Raw genomic sequence first — 18,647 nt, forward strand, 5'->3', positions numbered from 1 at the left:
CCAAGTGGGATTTATACCAGGTATGCAAGGACGGTTCAACACAAGAAAATCAATTAATGTAACACAGCACATTAACAAATCAAATGGGAAAAATCACAAGATCATCTCGATTGATGCTGAAAAAGCATTTAACAAAATTCAGCATACTTTTCTGATAAAATCACTTCAAAAGATAGGAATCAAAGGTAACTACCTGAAAATGATAAAGGGAATATATGAAAAACCAATAGCCAGCATCATTCTCAATGGAGAGAGACCAAAAGCTTTCCCCCTAAGATCAGCTACAAGACAAGGATGCCCCACTGTCATCACTATTATTTAACATTGTGCTAGAAGTTCTAGCTAGAGCAATCAGGCAGAACAAAGAAATAGGTACCCAAATTGGAAAGGAAGAAGTAAAACTTTCATTATCTGTAGATGGTATGATACTATACTTGGAAGATTCTGAGAAATCTACAGCAAAGTTACTTGAGCTAATAAATAAACTCAGCAGGTGGCAGGATATAAAATTAATGTGCAAAAATCTGTAACATTTCTATACACAAGCAATGACCTAGCTGAGGAGTCAGTTAAGGAAACAATTCCATTCAAAATAGCAACTAAAAGAATCAAGTACTTAGGAATGAACTCAACAAGGGAGGTAAAGGACTTGTACATAAAAAACTACATAACATTGATAAAAGAAATCAAAGGAGCTTTAAATAGGTGGAAAGACATTCCTTGCTCGTGGATAGGAAGGCTAAATATAGTTAAGATGTCAATTCTCCCCAAATTGATCTACAGATTCAACACAGTAACGACAAAAATTCCAACAACCTACTTTGAAGATTTGGAAAAGCTAAGTACCAAATTCATCTAGAAGGGAAAGAGACCCCGGAAAGCAAAAAGCATCCTAAAAAAGAAGAGCGAAGTGGGAAGATTAATACTCCCTGACTTTAAAACCTAATACAAAGCCACAGTGGTCAAAACAGCATGGTACTGGCACAAAGACAGAGGCACTGACCCATGGAATCAAATCTAGAGTGCAGAAATCAACCACCAAATCTATGGTCAATTGATTTTTGACAAGGAATCCAAATCCTCTGAACTGGGACAAAATAGTCTTTTCAATAACTGGGCATGGAAGAACTGGATATCAATAGCCAAAAGAATGAAAGAGGACCCTTATCTTACACCCTACACAAAAATTAACTCAAAGTGGACCAAACATCTAAATATAAGACTATTAAATATAATATTAAAAAAATACATAAAGCTTCTAGAAGAAAATGTAGGGAAACATCTTCAAGACCTAGCAATAGGAGGTAGCTTCCTAAACTTTATACCCAAAGCATAAGCAACAAAAGAAAAAATAGATAAATGAGGAGCTCCTCAAAATCAAATGCTTCTGAACTTCAAAACAAAGAAATCATACAACTCAACAACAAAAGAACAAACAACCCAATTATAAAATGGGCTAAAGATAGAAATAAGCATTTTTCTGAAGAGCAAATACAGATGGCTCAAAAGCACATGAAGAGATTCTCATTTTCACTGGCTATAATGGAAATGCAGAGCAAGACTACAATGAGATACCACCTCACACCTATAAGAATGGCTGCTATCAAACAAACAGGAAACTATAAATATTGGAGAGGATGTGGAGAAACTGGGACATTTATGCACTGCTGGTGGGAATGTATAATGGTATAGCCACTACGGAAGACCGTTTGGTGGTTCCTAGGAAACTAAATATCGAGTTGCCCTATGACCAAGCAATAGCACTCTTTGGTATATGCCCAGAAGAGCTGAAAGCAACGACACCAGCAGACATTTGCACACTGATGTTCATAGCAGCATTACTCACATTTGCCAAAAGATAGAAACAAAGGAAATGCCCCATCAACAGACAACTGGATCAACAAAATGTGGTATATACAAATGATGGAATATTATGCAGCAATAAGACAAAATGACATCCTGAAGCACCTGACAAGATAGATGAGCCTTGAGGACATAATGCTGAGTGAAGTTAGCCAGACACAAAAGAATAGATATTGTATGATTCCACTTATATGACCAGCATAAAGGTATAACCAGGGGCTTATAATACAGAATATACGGGACTTAGAGATACATAGAAGCTAGAAAGGGGTGAACAGTTAGTTAGCTAACAAGGTTGAACTCCAATGTAAGGGAATAGATGGGAGTGAAGGTGGTTCTCTAGTGGGTATGTAAGTAATATTACCATACTGAAGATGAACAAGATTGAAAGGGGTTGTATAGACCTACGTGTCCCACTGACTCACACTAGAAACATGAATGAGTTCTCTTAAAAATTACTTCAAAGATACGATTCTTGTATAAAGAGTGTTTAAGTCCAGGGTACAGGGGGAGAACTGCTATTGCATGCTATGAGCTATGTTCAAAAGGAAACCATCAACACTACCACAGCAGCTGCAGAGGGCCCTCTACATGATGCCCAGTGAAGGCAGGTGATGGAAGGATGCACTGACGAAGAAGTAGATTGGCAGATGATGGTGTATACTTATGAACGAAGGTTGTGCTGCTACAGAAAGGAACAAAGTCGTGAGGCATGCAACGATGTGAATGAACATGTGGGACATTTGGCAAGACAAAATAAGCCAGAAACAAAAGAATGGTATGATCGCCTTTAGAAAATGCTTATAAGAAAACAGGGGCGTAGATTCTAAGCTTTTAGAGCAGACACATTAAGACCGGAGTGATGATTATTATTTCTGAATTTTGAGAGGCTGTTTTATATATATAACCTGATATTTAGAGACAAGAACAAAGCCAAACAGATTGGGGTGAAAGTAATTCAGAACATAGGGGTAAGGAAGACAGTGTCCATATTTGAGAACTATACATACTTTTTGAGACCAATGGAAGAAAGGTTTATTTGGTCTGGAACTGAAATTTTCTGTAGTGCATAATCTAATTCAACCTATCTATATAGCTCATTTGAACAACTGAAACACAGGGAGCACAGAATAAGAAAGATGCCCTTTAATTGTGTATAGATTATTGTAATGCCTGAATACATCTGAGAGTATATTAAGCAGAAAATCAGAAAGCATTGGCAAAGTCCCCTGAGAGACGGGACAAAAATATGGAATAATTAAACCTTACCATCGGGGAATGCCCAGATACTGTGTCAAACCTTAGGGACACCAAATCAATAGGCCATGTCCTCGACCAGGAGGCTTACACTGTGAAGCTTATATAGGTAATGGAGAAGCTTAGACTACCTATGGGCATGCCTAAGAGTTACTTCTGGAGGATCTCTGTTGTTGCTCAGATGTGGCCTCTGTCTCTCTAAGCCCAACTCTGCGAGTGAAATCATTGCCCACCCCCCAATGTCGGACATGACATTCAGGGGTGAAAGTCTCCCTGGCAACATGGGAGAGGATTCCCAGGGATGAATCCAGACCTGGCACCGTGGGAGCAACAATTCCATCCTGACCAAAAGGGGGAAAACAAGTGTAATAAATAAAGTATCAGTGGCAGAGAGTTCAAATAGAGTCGAGATGCTACTCTGGAGGTTGCTCTCATGCAAACTGCTACCTACCATAACCTGCCAACCCTCATCCAGGACCATTTCAGCCAATCCTAAAGAACACGTAGGGCAACATATGAGATTTCACAAGGGTTCCAAGCACTTGAATAACTTTCCAGAAACCTACAATCTCCAGATGGGTCCCTGGTCCAGATAAGTACTGAAATCTAGCCCAGCCTTTCCAGAACATTAGATAGTTCCATCTCCCTACCCCTTATTAGTGACAGACCCTTCCAAGATGAAACATTTAGAATGGCCACAGCCCAACACTCCTAAAGAGAGGGATGGAAAGATCAAAGGTGATGGTAGAGTGATACAGAGAAGATAGAATTTAACAAATGAATATGAATCCTAAATCATTAAATTGCTATCTCTTTTAGTCTCCAGTATTTTAGAGCAGCTAGAAGTAAAAACCCAAAATTGTGGAATTGTAACCCATGTCAAACTCGGAAATATGTTCTACAACTAATTGTGGTGCTGTGCTTTGAAATTTAGTTTTTTTGTATATATGTTATTTTTCACAAAAAAGAAGGAAAAAGTCAATTATGATAATAAAAAAATATTTAAGCCTTCTAGCTGCCTATATTCTGGAGCAGCTAATAGGAAAAATCTGAGAGTGTGGTATGATAATCCATGACAAACTCTGGGATCTGTCCTGTAACTAGTTGCTGAAGAGTACTTTGAAGACTATTGCTTTTTTATTTTTTTGCTCTGTATATATGTTATACTATACAATAAAAAAGTTTAAAAAAAAAGAAAGAAAGAATACATTTCACAAGGTTGCTGCTGCCACAGATAGTGATTCCTCTGACGGATGTGGGCAAAGTAAATTGAAAACCTTCTGGAAAGGGTTCACCATTCTAGACACCATTAAGAACATTTGTGATTCATAGGAGGAGGTCAAAATATCAACATCAACAGGATTTTGGAAGAAGTGGATCCCAACCCTCAAGGATGACTTTGAAGGAGTCAAGAATTCAGTGGAGGAAGTAACTGTATATGTGGTGGAAACAGCAAGAGAACTAGAATTAGAACTGGAGCCTGAAGACGTGACTCAATTGCTACATCTCCATGATAAAACTTGAACAGATGAGGTGGTGCTTCTTAAGGATGAGCAAAGAAAGTGGTTTCTTGTGATGGAATCTACTCCCAGCAAAGATGCTGTGAATATTGCTGAAATGACAACAAATGATTTAGAATATCACAAAAATTTAGTTGATAAAGCAGCAGCAGGGTTTGAGAGGACTGACTCTAATTCTGAAAGACGATCCATGTGGGTCAAATAGTTTCGCAGGCTACAGAGAAACTCTGCGTGAAAGAAAGCCCCTCAATGCAGCAAACTTCACTTTGTCTTAGTTTCAGAAACTGTCACAGTCAACCCACCCTTCAGCAATCACCATCCTGATCAGTCAGCAGCCATCAACACTGACACAAGCCCTTCCACCAGCAAAAAGATTATGACTCACTAAAGGCTCAAATGATAGTTAGCATTTTTCAGCAATAAAGTATTTTTTTAATTAAGGTATGTACATAAAGCTATTGCACACTTTAATAGACCACAATATAATATAAACATAATTTTTATATACACTGGAAAACTAAAAAAATGTAGTTTAGCTTTGTCTGAAACCAAATCTACAATATCTTTGAGGTATGTCTGTGATGAAAAAGGAAGCTAGCGAGGTCAGCTGAGATCAATTCAAAGAGGATCCAGGAAGCTGGAGTGAGAGTGTATATTAATTCATTAGATAATGGGATGCTATTGAACTTTTCTGACGCCGAGAGACACTAAGAGGTAGAAAACTAATTAAGGGTCTTCTGTGATAAACCAAGAAAGAAATCCAAGAGTCTACCATGGCGGCAGCAGCAGAAATGTAAAGTGGATAAGCAGACTGACAAGACAGCGTAGAGACAGAAACAACAGGCCTTAACTACTGAATAGGTGATTAAGGAAAGGGAAAGCTATTCTAATGTTTCTAGCCAAAACAACCAGGAGGAAAGTGGTATCTTAGTTGAGATAAATAAAAGAGGAGGCACAGATTTAATGAGGGTAGAGTGGGTGCAGGAGAAGAAAAGCAATGAAGTGTTAGTAGGACCTTCCTGCAGCAGTTGGAAACTTTGGTCAAGCATTCAGAAGAGCAGACAGAATTGATGTGAAAGGTAAAAATTGGTAACTGAGGTTGCGGCATGTAGAGTACACAGCCTATTTCAATGAACTTTGCTAAATCACCACTTTGCCCATATTATTCCTTTATTCAAAAGTCCAACTCTTTAGTTTTCATTTAGATTTTCAGGATTATATAATCCTGTAAAATTAATTCTAGATTTTATTCATTATGTCACTATGTGTTAGCTGGTTGAAGAGGAAGAAGATAAAACACGGTCTCTGACCTAAAGGAAATTATAATCTACTCTCCAAACTTTAATCTCTAGACTCTCCCCTGCACAACTCGATTATAGCCATTCTCATTTCCTCATTGTTCCCAAACATACCTTTCACATTCCTGCTTTTACTCACTGTTTCCCAACTGGAATGTCCACCCTCCACTTCTTGGCTTATCTAATTTAGAGCTTCCTTTCAAGGTCCAGATCAAGTCCCACTTCCCTCTTTAGAATTTTCTTGCCATGCCAGCCACTCTTGGGTGCCTTTGGCACTTAAAAGTTTATTCAACTTTTTTGGCACTGAACATATACAACCTATAGTTAGATATCTCTGTATGTAAGCCCTATTTCTCTATCTATCACTAATTCTGGTAGTCCTTTAGAGCCAAGAGCTATGATTTAAATCTCCTTAAACAACCAACATCTATGACAACAGTAGGTACTCAAGAATATTCACTCGTTTAACATATGTACTGAAAGCCCGCTTATTGCCAAGGTTATACCTAGAAGAAAACATGAAGATGGTATTTTCAAAATTAGACTACAAAGTGATCTCAAATGACAACTAAGACTTCTTTTTGGCAGGAAGTAGGGATTCCCATTCGGATGTCACATCTATAGTTTTCTTATTGCCACCTCTGGACCCAGAAGACTTAGTGCCACTTAATGGTCTTCATGTAAGGTCAAAGGAGATTGGCTGAACTGGATGATCAATCAATTAAAAAGTATTCACTAGTAATCTATAATGGCACCAGCATTATAAATTATTCCTCTCCTGAGAAGCATACAAATATACTTTGGGAGACAAGACTGATATTGTGTTTACTATGTGCGAGGCCTATCTCATTTAGTATTTGACGTAATTCTCACAGCTCTGTCATCTATGCACTACTTATCCTCATTTTACAGTGTAGCAAATTGCAGCTCAAAAAGGTTTAGTAATTTTGTTCAAGGTTACATGTAAGTAGTAGAATTGAAATTCAAATAAAACTTTGCTAGCCTTCAAATTCTAGACTTTTAATCACTACACTCTACTGACTCCTATGATATTAACAAGGCAATACAATACTGTCCTATATAATCAAATTAGAAGAGTGGAGGTGTAAACTGTAATTCTAATAGGGATTTCTAAAAGGCAGCTGTTGCCAAGGGTCAGTGCAGACTGAGAAAACCACAAAAAGGATTGAGACATGGGAATTTGGGTAAGTAATAACTCTAGAAACATCAAAGCAAAACTAAAATTTCAACTTATTTCTTAGGAGAGCCTGAGCTTTATTTATGATAATTCTTTGCATTATTGGGAAACAGAGAATACAGAACAGAAGTTAGGTAAAGAAATAAGTCAGGAGTAAGTAATGGTAGCAAAAGAAAAGAGTCACAGAGATGAAAGAATAGGCATATAAGGAGAAGAGAAGAGGGAGAAAAGTTCAATATTTCTAGGGAATTAGAGTATATAATCAGAAAAGCTAAATATTTCATAGATGCAGAAAGACAAAGTTTAAGAGTCTTCAAAAATCATCTTAAAGATGAAGAACCAAGGCCTAGAGATTAAAGAATGTAATCACAGTCACAAAGTTAGAAGCAGAACCAGGTCGATAACTTGGATTTCCTGACTTCTAGCCCACAGTTCTTACCTTCATATGACACTTATTTCTCCTCTTTGAGCCTGAGTTTCATCCATAAAATAAAGCATTTAGACTAGGTCAATGATTTCCAAATATAAGCCTGTGGTAATATCACAATCATCTAGGGAGTCTTTTAAAAAGTACAAATTCAAGCATATTGACTAATAGCAATATTTATATCATCAAAAGGCATCTCTACTAGAAAACCCAATGCTGTATATTCGTCCTCCCTCCCAGAATGGATTCACAGAACTGCTGCTACAGGTAGGCCTTAGTCATACTAGAAATGTTACCCTCTCCAGCCATCCAAGGACCCTAACAATGCAACAAAGGAGTCTTTGATCCAGCAAATCAGGTGCATATTTGTGTGCCTGAACTTGTATAATGAGAATGGTTTAAGATCAGCACTATTATGTAAATTTTATATTATATTACTACCACAACTACCAGTTAACATTCATTAAACTTATTATATGTGAAGCACTGGGATAAGTGTTTTAACAGTATATACTTTTAATAATGACTCCATGAGTTAGGGTCCATTTCAATACCCATTTAACAAATGAGAAAGCTGAGGCACAGAAAAGTTAAGCAATTTTCCCATGTCATACAGCTATGAGGTGATAGAGCAGGAACTCTATGCAGACAGTTAATGCCAAAGCCCATTTTGACCACACTTCCTCCACTGAATAAACATGGGAGGACAAACTGGAGGGTATAATATCTTTGTCCTGAAACTTTCAATAAAGACGCTGGACTTTTTGATATTTCTCTGTTGAATTAAAAAATAAGGCCCCTCCTGTTTATCTGTGAGTTTATCTCCAAGCACTTCCAGATGCAGATTGTTTCCTATAGGACTCAGAGGGGAACTCTCAATGATACAGGAAAGATAAGATAGAGCACATGGTAATAATTGACTAGATTGGTCCCTCCTTAGGCCCCAAAAGTTATTATAGTGCCAGCTTTGTTTCTCAAAAAGCACTTAAATATTTGGCAACACTGACCTAGTGGTGAGCATAAATAATAAGAACCTAGCTGTGCTACTCCCCTTTTTGGGGATTCCTTCTCAAGACCCCTCTCAATCCAATTAAAAAATCAGTGGATTTAATGTTAGTGAAAATCTACCTATTTAGGTAACAACTTTATTTGGCTTTAGAGACTTATAGTATAAAATCAAAATATATAAGAACTAGATTATCAAGCCAATAGTTTCCAAACTTAGATTTCACAGATCAGTAAGTTTTCCAAAATAAATCAGAAAGATTAACATAAAGTTATCAAATTTTTATTTTGCCAAGTAAAAATATATGAAAACTACTATCTAATAACAGTTCTTTGATAAAAATAAAGGACAGTTATTCAAATACTCTTGGCTTTATGAAAAAAATACTATATTTTCCTTATCTTTTTCATTTTACTGAGGATTGATGAAAACTTTGTCTCAGTTCAGTACTAGTGTATATGCCAAACAGTTTGAGAACCAAGGAAAACTATGCCCAAAAAATGTTAGGTTACTCAAGGTCACGTTACTAATTATTTATACTAACTCTTCTCCCTTATCAAGACTGATCTAAGTCAGAAACAACATGACATACCACTAGCCCCAATTCTTCTTCAGGTCCCTGTTCCCAGACCATCTATAAACAATTTTTTTTTTCTCTGACACAGCTGGCAGACAAGTAGGTGTAAGAGAACGAGCAATAAGCCCCAAAGAGGAAACCTAGGCCATTACTCCTCTCTCCCCCTCCCAGTCTGCTAACATGTGGACTCCGTAACCAACCAACTTCTGCTAAAAATACACCCTGGGCTCTCAGCACTATGAAACATAATTTAAAAGTGGTTTCCTGATACAGGAGGAGCATGAGCATGAATTCAGACTCTATTAAAAAAAAAAAAATTCCACACCCCAAAACTGCCCACAGTTGCTACAAGCTTAAGAAGTTCCCCCAGGAAGTAGGGCACCCCTGTCTCTTCTATTGCACAGTTTAACAAGCCCAAAGTAACACCTGCAAAGCTTCAAAGCTCATGCATTCCTATGAGTCAAAGAGAACAAGTGTTATATGGTATTCTCAGGCTCAGACAAAGAAAAACATCATATACTAACCCATACAGCACATGCGGCAAACCAGGTGGGCGTTGAACTCATGTTCATCGTGGTAAATGGGCCACATGGCACCCGTGTTTCTGCTGGCCCCACCTGAAAGAATGAGGTCCCAAGGAACCTCCAGCTAACGGCCTGTATACCCTCGGTAGCTCCCTAAAAAAGGGCTACGAGGTGAACAGAGACAGACAGCCAAAGTGCTGCTCCATGAAGACAGAGAGGCAGCAGGAGTGGCCCCACCCACCACTTACTTCCTACTGACCTTCTCCTCCCCTTGAGGTCAGAGAGGAAGCTCCTCCCTAAGGCACTTTCAATAACTGGGTCTAGGTCTTCAGGCAAACCTCAGCCTATTCAAAAGGGACACCAGCATGGTGACTCCAGACTAAAAGCAGCATACAGAAACTGAAGCATCATATGCAAAAGCTCAGTCAAGTTATTAAGTCTGAGCATGTTTGGGTTATTGTCCATTTACAGAACAAAAGCTTGTGACCTGGTGAATCTTAGATGGTTGCAGGAGCACTGGCAAGTTAAAACGGCTTACTGCTGAGTCAAGAACAACGCATCCGTTGCCAACAACCTGTTCCTAGGGCTTGAGTCTTCTAAGGCAGAAGTATGTATAAAGTGTTAACCAACTGAGAAGGTCTCAAGATGGAACAGACTTATCAGACAGCAAGCCCACCCATTGTCCGCTACCACCAGATTCCCAGATTACAAAGAGGGCTTCATTTTCCCATTCTTACAGCTGTCTAAAAGGAAGAGTCCCAATCTCTCCCCAGTGATTCCACCAACTTTATAGAATAGCCTAGCTCCAGACAGCTTACCAGATAGATTAGTGCAGCAGAGTTCATCAATTTAAAAAATACCACTTGCTTACTGCTCCATTCTTTCCCTTCATCCGGCCAGGAATGCCATCCCAACATCTTCCCTGACCCTCCCACTCTGTCCTTGCAGTCACTGCATTTAACTTAGCTGTGCCAGAAATCCCTTTCTTTATCCATCAGTGGAGAGTTGCTTGCTTGTTTGTCCAATTTGTTTTCTGAAGCTTGGCTAATTATACCAGACACTGGAATGCTGAAGAAATACAATGGAGGGCTTTTTCATTCAGATAGCCCGGCCCATCTATTGCTTCTTCACAATTTTGACCCAACTAGAAAACAGAAAAACTGAGCCTCTGTCTGTCAGAAAAGACAATCCAATCCTCGCTCCACAATACTCACAAAGGCCCCACTGCAGATAAAAACCTAATCACTGGCCCTCAGCTCTAGCTCCCTAAAGAGAATGACTTCTTCAATCTAGCACTGCTTTAAATTTTATTCCTGAAGATAAGGAGGAAGGGGCCACATCTAGGAAGTAAATTTCTAGAGATTAGCCCCAAAGATTGCAGTGAAAAAAAGCAAACACTAACTTCTAGTAGCCCACTCAATTAAATCAAGTCCTGTGCCCTGCCTTGGACCCAGACATCTTCATTCTGCTCAGGGCATCCTTCCAACCTAGAAACCGCTAATAATCTTGCTGCCACTTACTAGTAATGGTACTTGCAGCTGACTTTACCCCTCCTTGACTAAGCTGTCCCCATAACCAGAAACAATTCTATTTAGTTTGCCCCTTTTATTAACCTCTTATAGCCAGCCTAAGAAAGGAAAGGTCCTTGTAGAATTGTCCCTACCCAGGAAAAGGAATGCATCAGAAATGGGAAAGAGAGAAGAAAAAGGAATGAACATTCCCTATTTCATATTTAGTAGCCTCTTCTGTTATCAGATTTAAATTTCTTGAGTGCAGGGGCTGTTTTTTATCTTTGTATCCTCGTCTAACATATTTAGAAGGCATTAGATAAACTAAGCTAAAATTAACTGAGCATCTACTATAATTATTAGTTCCCAGGTACTCACTAAGAACTTTAATATTTCATTTCATTTCAGCAGCATTCCTCTGAGAAAAGTATCATCATTTCCATTTTAGAGATGAAAAATACTAAGACTTAAAAAGATTAAATAACCCAATCATTACACACCCATCTGTCCAGGTCCAAAGCTTTACCTCCTGTTATATCCTGCTTCCTTTTAGAGGGCCTACCAGAGTAACTGAACTGGGGTAGGAAAGTTATATATGTAAGGAGGTGAAATGTTCTTTGGAAGGTTAGGAAACAAAAACTTGATCATGGCAGACTAGAGATTTAGGGAATGTCCCAATTGAACAAGTGGGTCAATTTCTAGTAATACTTAATTTTACCATCTTCAAAAATTAAAATAATCATTATGGGGTAAGGGTCGAGGTGGGTGAATCATGGCTTGCTGTCTCCTCATTCCCCTGGCATCTAAGCAAAGCTTATTTCCCCTGAAACTACTGCAAATTAAGGAAATTTAGGAGAATTCAAGCTATAAGGTCAGTTGTGTTGCCAGGAAACAGGACTTTCCTTCAGTTTCCAGGAGGTCCTAACCCTCAAAAGGGAAAACGCAGCTTGACAGGAGAGGAATTTGATTAGAATAGTCAGCTCTTAATTTTCCAAAGGAGACTAGCTGGTATGGTGATTATTCAGGCCATTCTCCAACTTTTTGCCCCACTTTTAGTCATTGCACAATTCACTAGAAATCCAGAGATGGATGAGGTGGGGAAAAGTGAATCTACTGTTGCCTGCAAGTCTTTATACGGTTCAGTGAAGGGAAGAGGGTGAAGCCAGTATTTCCACATTGGGCTAGAAGTTATCTGAAAATTTATAGCTATGGACTTTCTGACAATAGCACAGAAAAAAATGAAGCTATATATTTAATTTCTTTCCTAAAAGTGCCAAAACCACCCACAATTAAAGATAAAAAAAAGTCTTTCCTTCTAATTTGGAAGCAATGACTCATAATATGTCACTAATTCATTTATTCTCACATTGGCTTCTTAATTCCTAACTGTAAAACAAGCACTTGTGTTTTGTCCTAGCAGTACAGAAAGACTATGTCTTCAATATCTTCTTTTAAAAATTATAACAATTATATAGTGCTTACCATGTACAAAAAGTGTTCTAAGAACTAACTTGGAACAACCATGAAGTATTATTAACCCCATTTTACAGATGAGGAAATAGAGATCTAAGTAGATTAATACCATCCCACCCACAGGAGCAGAGATAGGATAAAAACACAAGTAATCTGACTGGAGTCCACACTCTCAACCACAACACCATACTATATCCAAGTGTGGGAAGATCATCGAACTTCCAGAACCATAGAAAATTAGAGACCTTGGTGTTTTTCCAAATTCGTATATAGATGAGAAGTTGTGCTTTTGTTTTTTGCCTTAAAGTTCAGAGGAATAAAGCAACACGTCCAGAATTACATATTAATAAGTGGAAGAGCCAAACTTTGAGCTCAGATCTTCTCACTTCAAGTTCAGTGGTCTTTCTACCATACTGCAAAAATCTAGAAAAAAATAGCTACGGAGAGAAAAAGACAAACTCCATCTTGATTAAAACAAATAATGCTTTAATTAGTTATTTGAGCAAAGATATATTAGACACATGACCATATATATTAGATATATGATCATTCATTAGATATATGATCATTCATTCAAATCTGGGTGCCTATCATGTGCTTAACAAATCTGTAGAGGAAACAAATGGAGGACACACAGCTAATGCCATAAATGAAAGAATCAAAGTTCAAAGCAATCTCAGAAAGCTACAAAGCTGCCCTAAACCTCACAGGACAAAATTTAACTAAGAAACCTATAAATCCTGTGTTGAACTTCAAGAAAACCAATGGTACAACAATTTCTGGAGGAGGGGCAAACAGTTTATGTACAAAAAAATAAAATAAAATAAAATAAATATATATATAGCCATTTTATGATTGATTTTTTTTAATAATTGATCTTAAGTTTAGTTTAATATGACTCAATAGTCATGGTGTCACAGAGCTGCTAAAAATAAAAATAAAATGTAAAAGCTGATATACTTTATATTGTCCCAATTCAAAATTATAGCTGTTCCTTCTTGTAAGATGTTGGAGATGGAGAGGATCTGAGAGATCAAACTGTCTAACTTTTTCATTTTACAGATAAAGAAAACAAGATCCTGAAGAGAGAAAAACCTGCCCTTTCACAAACACAGAAAAAATTAAAATGTTCTTGTCAAGCAACCATCAAGCCCTTTTCCTGTTCACATCACAGGGCAACTCAATATCATTCAATTAATCTATATTGACCACAGTGCTTAATGTGTGGCTTAGGCCACACATTAAGCTAAGTCAAGCGCTGTAAATACACAAATGAACACACTATGGTTCCTGCTGGAGTTTATATCTAGTGCTGTACTAATGCTTTAATATATATTCTTTATAATATGTAAAAATGAATATTAAAATGAGACAAGAAGCACAAAAACTTTTAGTACACACTAAATGGATATTACAATATTATCACATAACAACCCATTAACCCATTCATTATTACGGCCTGAGTACCTGAGCCCATACCACCTGAGCCTTGTCTGGAACTTACTAGGCACAGAGGGTATGTTCTACATTATGTTCTGCAATAATGCACATTATGTTCCAATAAAAAAAAAAAGGCCTGATCAGAAGAAAGAATTTTTACCTTTTAAAATCAAGTATATATTTATAAGCAGTGCAAATACATACACAGGGATAGTGGAGAAATTTTATACTAGTGATGTTCAACGTGTTAAAATTGGCAGGTAGTATGTTAGAGTGTACATGTTGTTAATCAGTGATGGGGTTTTTTTCAATAGATAAACTACATCTTGAAATTATAATCAAACATGTGCAGAATCTCTTTAGTACCTCTGTGGAATCCTTCGTATCCATACTCTCCCATTAAAAATCACTGTTCTAATTTTACAGATAAAGAAACTGAATACTGCACATTCCTAATATAACTTACTAAGAACTAGAATCAATGCTGTTTCAAAGAAATAAAAAGCTTTTACAATGCATTTTTCTCTCTTATTTAAATGTATTTTATGGTTATTTAGGAAATTAATATTTTTAAAACATAAAAAAGAAAGCAATTAAAGATTGGGCTAAGTTCCACAAAGAATCCTACACTGAAGATAAACTTTTACTATATTAATCAATTAGTAGTTTAGAAATGCCATCACCATAATGTACAGGGAAAGGCATGCAGTAGCCTCTATCTAAATGATATTTACTTTTTCATAACATATGAAATAGCAAATAGGACCGAATAACACATGCCTGCCTACCCCTTTCTTTCTAAGCTCAAATACAGGCTTGCATTTCAGGAAAGGTACTTTAGAGAACCTTTTTAAACACACCACCATAAAGGCAAAATATTTCTAAATGCCTATCTCTGTTTTTGCAGATATGGACACACAGACTGAGATCTAAATATTTGATCAAAAGCTTTTCTGAGAGTTTGTGGAAAGGACATTGGAGAATGACAATTTAATTCTGTCAAGTATTCATCAACTTTTAATAGTGAGTTCAGTAATAAGTCATCAAACCTCCATCTTACTTTTAAGATATGAAGTAACTGTCTGCATACCTTCTCTTGAAGAGTGAATCAGTCATAATGGGAGCACTGAGGGCACTAAGAACCAAGGCTGTACTCAGCTAAGGAGACAGAATCAACTAAACATGAACCTGACCCCTGCACTGGGCGTTTTTAAGTCAAAGAAGTAAAATGTAACTAATAGCAATGTGAGAAAAGGATTCTGGTACCATTAAAAAAAATTTTTTTTTTAATTATCAAGGTTCAGATTCATCGGGGAGCATTACAGTTAACTTCCTAGTGAGGAACACGATGACTTGGATACACACAGAGTAAACGGTGTGGCTGCCTGAGGGGAGAGGAACAGTCTCCATCACACCAAAAGAGAACAGAGGCACCCAAGTGCTCAAGGACACCAGGTTCTTTCCCCTGACTGATCCTTCCTTCCCCTGCCTTTTCTCACCCAAAAACACACCAAATTCAGAAACTGCTCCAATCCCACAAGTTTTCCCACACCTACACCTGAAGGTGGGTAACGGAGTTGATCTTTGTTTTAAGTTAGATCTAAAACACCACTTTGAAATTCAGAAAGTAAGGAAAGGGCTTGATTCCCTGAGGCAGCATAACTGCTACTTCCCTCCAGCTTCCAGCCAGACAGTCTCAAATAATAGGAGAGAATCTGGGTCCCAAATTGACCCTGGGCAGTCCAGTTTCCTCAGTGTAACTGAGTATATGCACACACTCTTAGCCTCACAGCACCCCAGATGAGAGGACATACTGGCCCTTTAAAGAAAACAACTGGGAAGACATTTGTCCTTTGACACACCCTCAGAAGCCCCACGGTAGATTTAAAGAATAACAAGGCACCAGTTACCTGCTCGGCCTCTGGCACATTTCTTCCAATATAAAACAGCAGCAATCCCAAGGATGTGAGTCAAAATAAAGACAGTTGGTGGCAAATAAGATGACTCTAAGAGAGGCATTTCCAGTCCTGTCCTTGCTCCTCCTTTGAGTTAGCCACAAGCCCACAGCTCCGTGTAGGCCTCTGAATGCCTTTCTCCTGAGGTTACTGCTGTCCTGGTACTATCGGCACAGAGGCAGAGGCCAGGAGTTCAGTGTTGTCAGAAACTTCCTGGCAGCTTCAGCTCCATCTTCCTTCTGACTACTTTACAGTAGGCAGTGGTAGACTGGAACTAAAACTGTGCTGTGTATCTCAGACAAAGCCCAAGATACAACTGGCCAGAGCGGGGAGGGGAGAGGAAAGGAGGAACAAGGAGAGTAAAAGAGAGCGCCTAAGCTAGTGTCAAGCTGACTCAAATCTCTATCTTTGGCATCCTCTGTTCAGTTTAAACAAACAAACCTCAGACCCTTCTACAAGAAGGGAGGGTGTCAGAGAACGTCACACTCTAACTTTCCATTTACAGCCTGGCTGGAATGCCAAAAGGAAAAAAAAGTCACAGAAGCACTAGGGAACCTCTTGTGGGGAGAGAGGCAAAGCACACAAGGATGTGTAACTGCCCACAAGAACCCCTAGCTCAGTCAGAGGGCAACCCTTCCACACCCACATACAAAAGAAGAAGGCAAGGGAACTGTCTTTACAGACAGGATCATGCACAGAGAACAAGCTCTCACAAAACAAACCTAAAATCTAGGCATGATTAAAATCAGCAAGGAAAGCTCAACAAGTACAATTTGGTGGCACTTTTAAAGACTTGGAAAATCTACCTGATATTCACTAGCTCAAGGGGGCACTAGGAAAACACAATGACAGCAGAAAACACTTTCCACAAAACCAAGGTCTGCTTACATATGAAAGCTTGATAATTATGTCATAGCAGCAACAGAAAATACTTTACCATGCTACACACCTACTACAACAGCTCAAATTAAAAAGATTGATAATACCAAGTCTTAACAAGTACGTAAAGCAGCTGGAATCTTATACACTGCTGGTGGCCCAATCACTCTAGAAGACAATTTAGCATACATATACCACATGAGCAAGCAGTCTCACTTCCTAGGTATTTACCTCCTAAAAAATGAAAACATATACCTACCCCAAGGCTGTACGCAAATGTTTAATGCTGCTTTCTTCATAATAATAAAAACTACAAATAACCCAAATACCCATCAACTGGTGAAGAGATCACACTGTGGTATATCCATGCAATGGAATACTACTCAGCCACAAAAAAGTAACGAAATACTGATACGTACAAAGACATGAATGAATCTTAAAAGCATTGTGCTACATGAAAGAAGCCAAATACAAGGGCTACATACCATATTTAAATGACATCTGGAAAAGGCAAAACTATAGGGACAGGAATCAGATCAGCGGTTGCCAGGGGCTGGCAATAAGAGAAGGAAATTGCCTACGATTGACTACAAAGGCACACAAAAGAATTTTGGGGAATGTTGATTATGGCAGCGGTTACACTTTATATATTTGTCAAAACTCAGTGGAAAGGAGGTTAATTTTACTATATGTAAATTATACTTCAATTAAGCTTACTTAAAAATGAAATACATTTAAAAGCTGAAAAAGAAGTTTATACAACCCAAGCCAAATATACAAAGGTCCCACAGTCCCATTCTGTTCTTGTCCACTTCCCCCTGAAGAGATATTTTACAAGGTAAAGTGTGGATACACAACATGACACTGAAGGCCCAAGAGCCAAGAATACATCTACATACAGCTTTCAAGAATACATCTACATACAGCTTTCACAATGTGACTGTGTGGTTGTGAAAACCTTGTGTCTGATGCTCCTTTTATCTACCTTATCAACAGATGAGTAAGACATATGGAATAAAAATAAATAATAGGGGGAACAAATGTTAAAATAAACTTAGATTGAAATGCTACTGGTCAATGAAAGGGAGGGGTAAGGGGTATGGTATGTATGAATTTTTTTCTGTTGTCTTTTTATTTCTTTTTCTGAATTGATGCAAATGTTCTAGGAAATGATCATGATGATGAATATGCAACCATGTGATGATATGAATTACTGATTGTGCTGGTCTGAATCTGTGGTGGACCCCACCACGCCCTTTGATCCTCATTCAATATCGCTGGGTGGGAACATTTTGATTGTTTCCATGAAGACGTGACCCACCCAATTGTGGGTGATAACTTTTGATTAGATGATTTCCATGGAGGTGTGTCTCCACCCACTGAAGGTGGAGTTGCTTGCTTGGAATCCTTTAAAAGAGGAAACATTTTGGAGAGAGCCCCTTTTGGTAGAGCTATGTGAAAGCCAGCAGACGCCACAACGTTCGCCATGTGCCCTTGCAGTTGAGACCGAAACACTGAACAGTTGTTGGCCTTCTTGAAACAAGGTATCTTTCCCCCATGCCTTAAATTGGACATTTCTATAGACTTATTTTAATTGAGACATTTTCTCGGCCTTAGAACTGTAAACTAGCAACTTATTAAATTCCCCTTGTTAAAAGCCATTCCGTTTCTGGTATATTGCATTCTGGCAGCTAGCAAACTAGAAGACTGATTACATATTTA

At 38.1% G+C, this 18,647-nt stretch overlaps 1 protein-coding gene across 12 annotated transcripts in view; it reads right to left on the reverse strand.

The window, feature by feature from the left end:
* The window catches only part of MACF1 (microtubule actin crosslinking factor 1), a 379,780-nt gene that overhangs the window by 240,100 nt on the left and 121,033 nt on the right, over positions 1-18,647 (reverse strand). The window contains exon 1 of one of the 12 annotated variants that reach the window (XM_077150187.1): positions 16,002-16,954. The exons of the other annotated variants lie outside the window; for them this stretch is intronic. Within the exon in view, the coding sequence (XP_077006302.1) occupies positions 16,002-16,110 (109 nt within the window). The 5' untranslated portion in view covers positions 16,111-16,954. Of the gene's footprint in view, positions 1-16,001; positions 16,955-18,647 lie in introns of those variants that run through there. 12 annotated transcript variants of the gene reach the window in all.

This window comes from Tamandua tetradactyla, chromosome 2 (assembly GCF_023851605.1).
Source record: "Tamandua tetradactyla isolate mTamTet1 chromosome 2, mTamTet1.pri, whole genome shotgun sequence".
Lineage (NCBI taxonomy): Eukaryota > Metazoa > Chordata > Mammalia > Pilosa > Myrmecophagidae > Tamandua > Tamandua tetradactyla.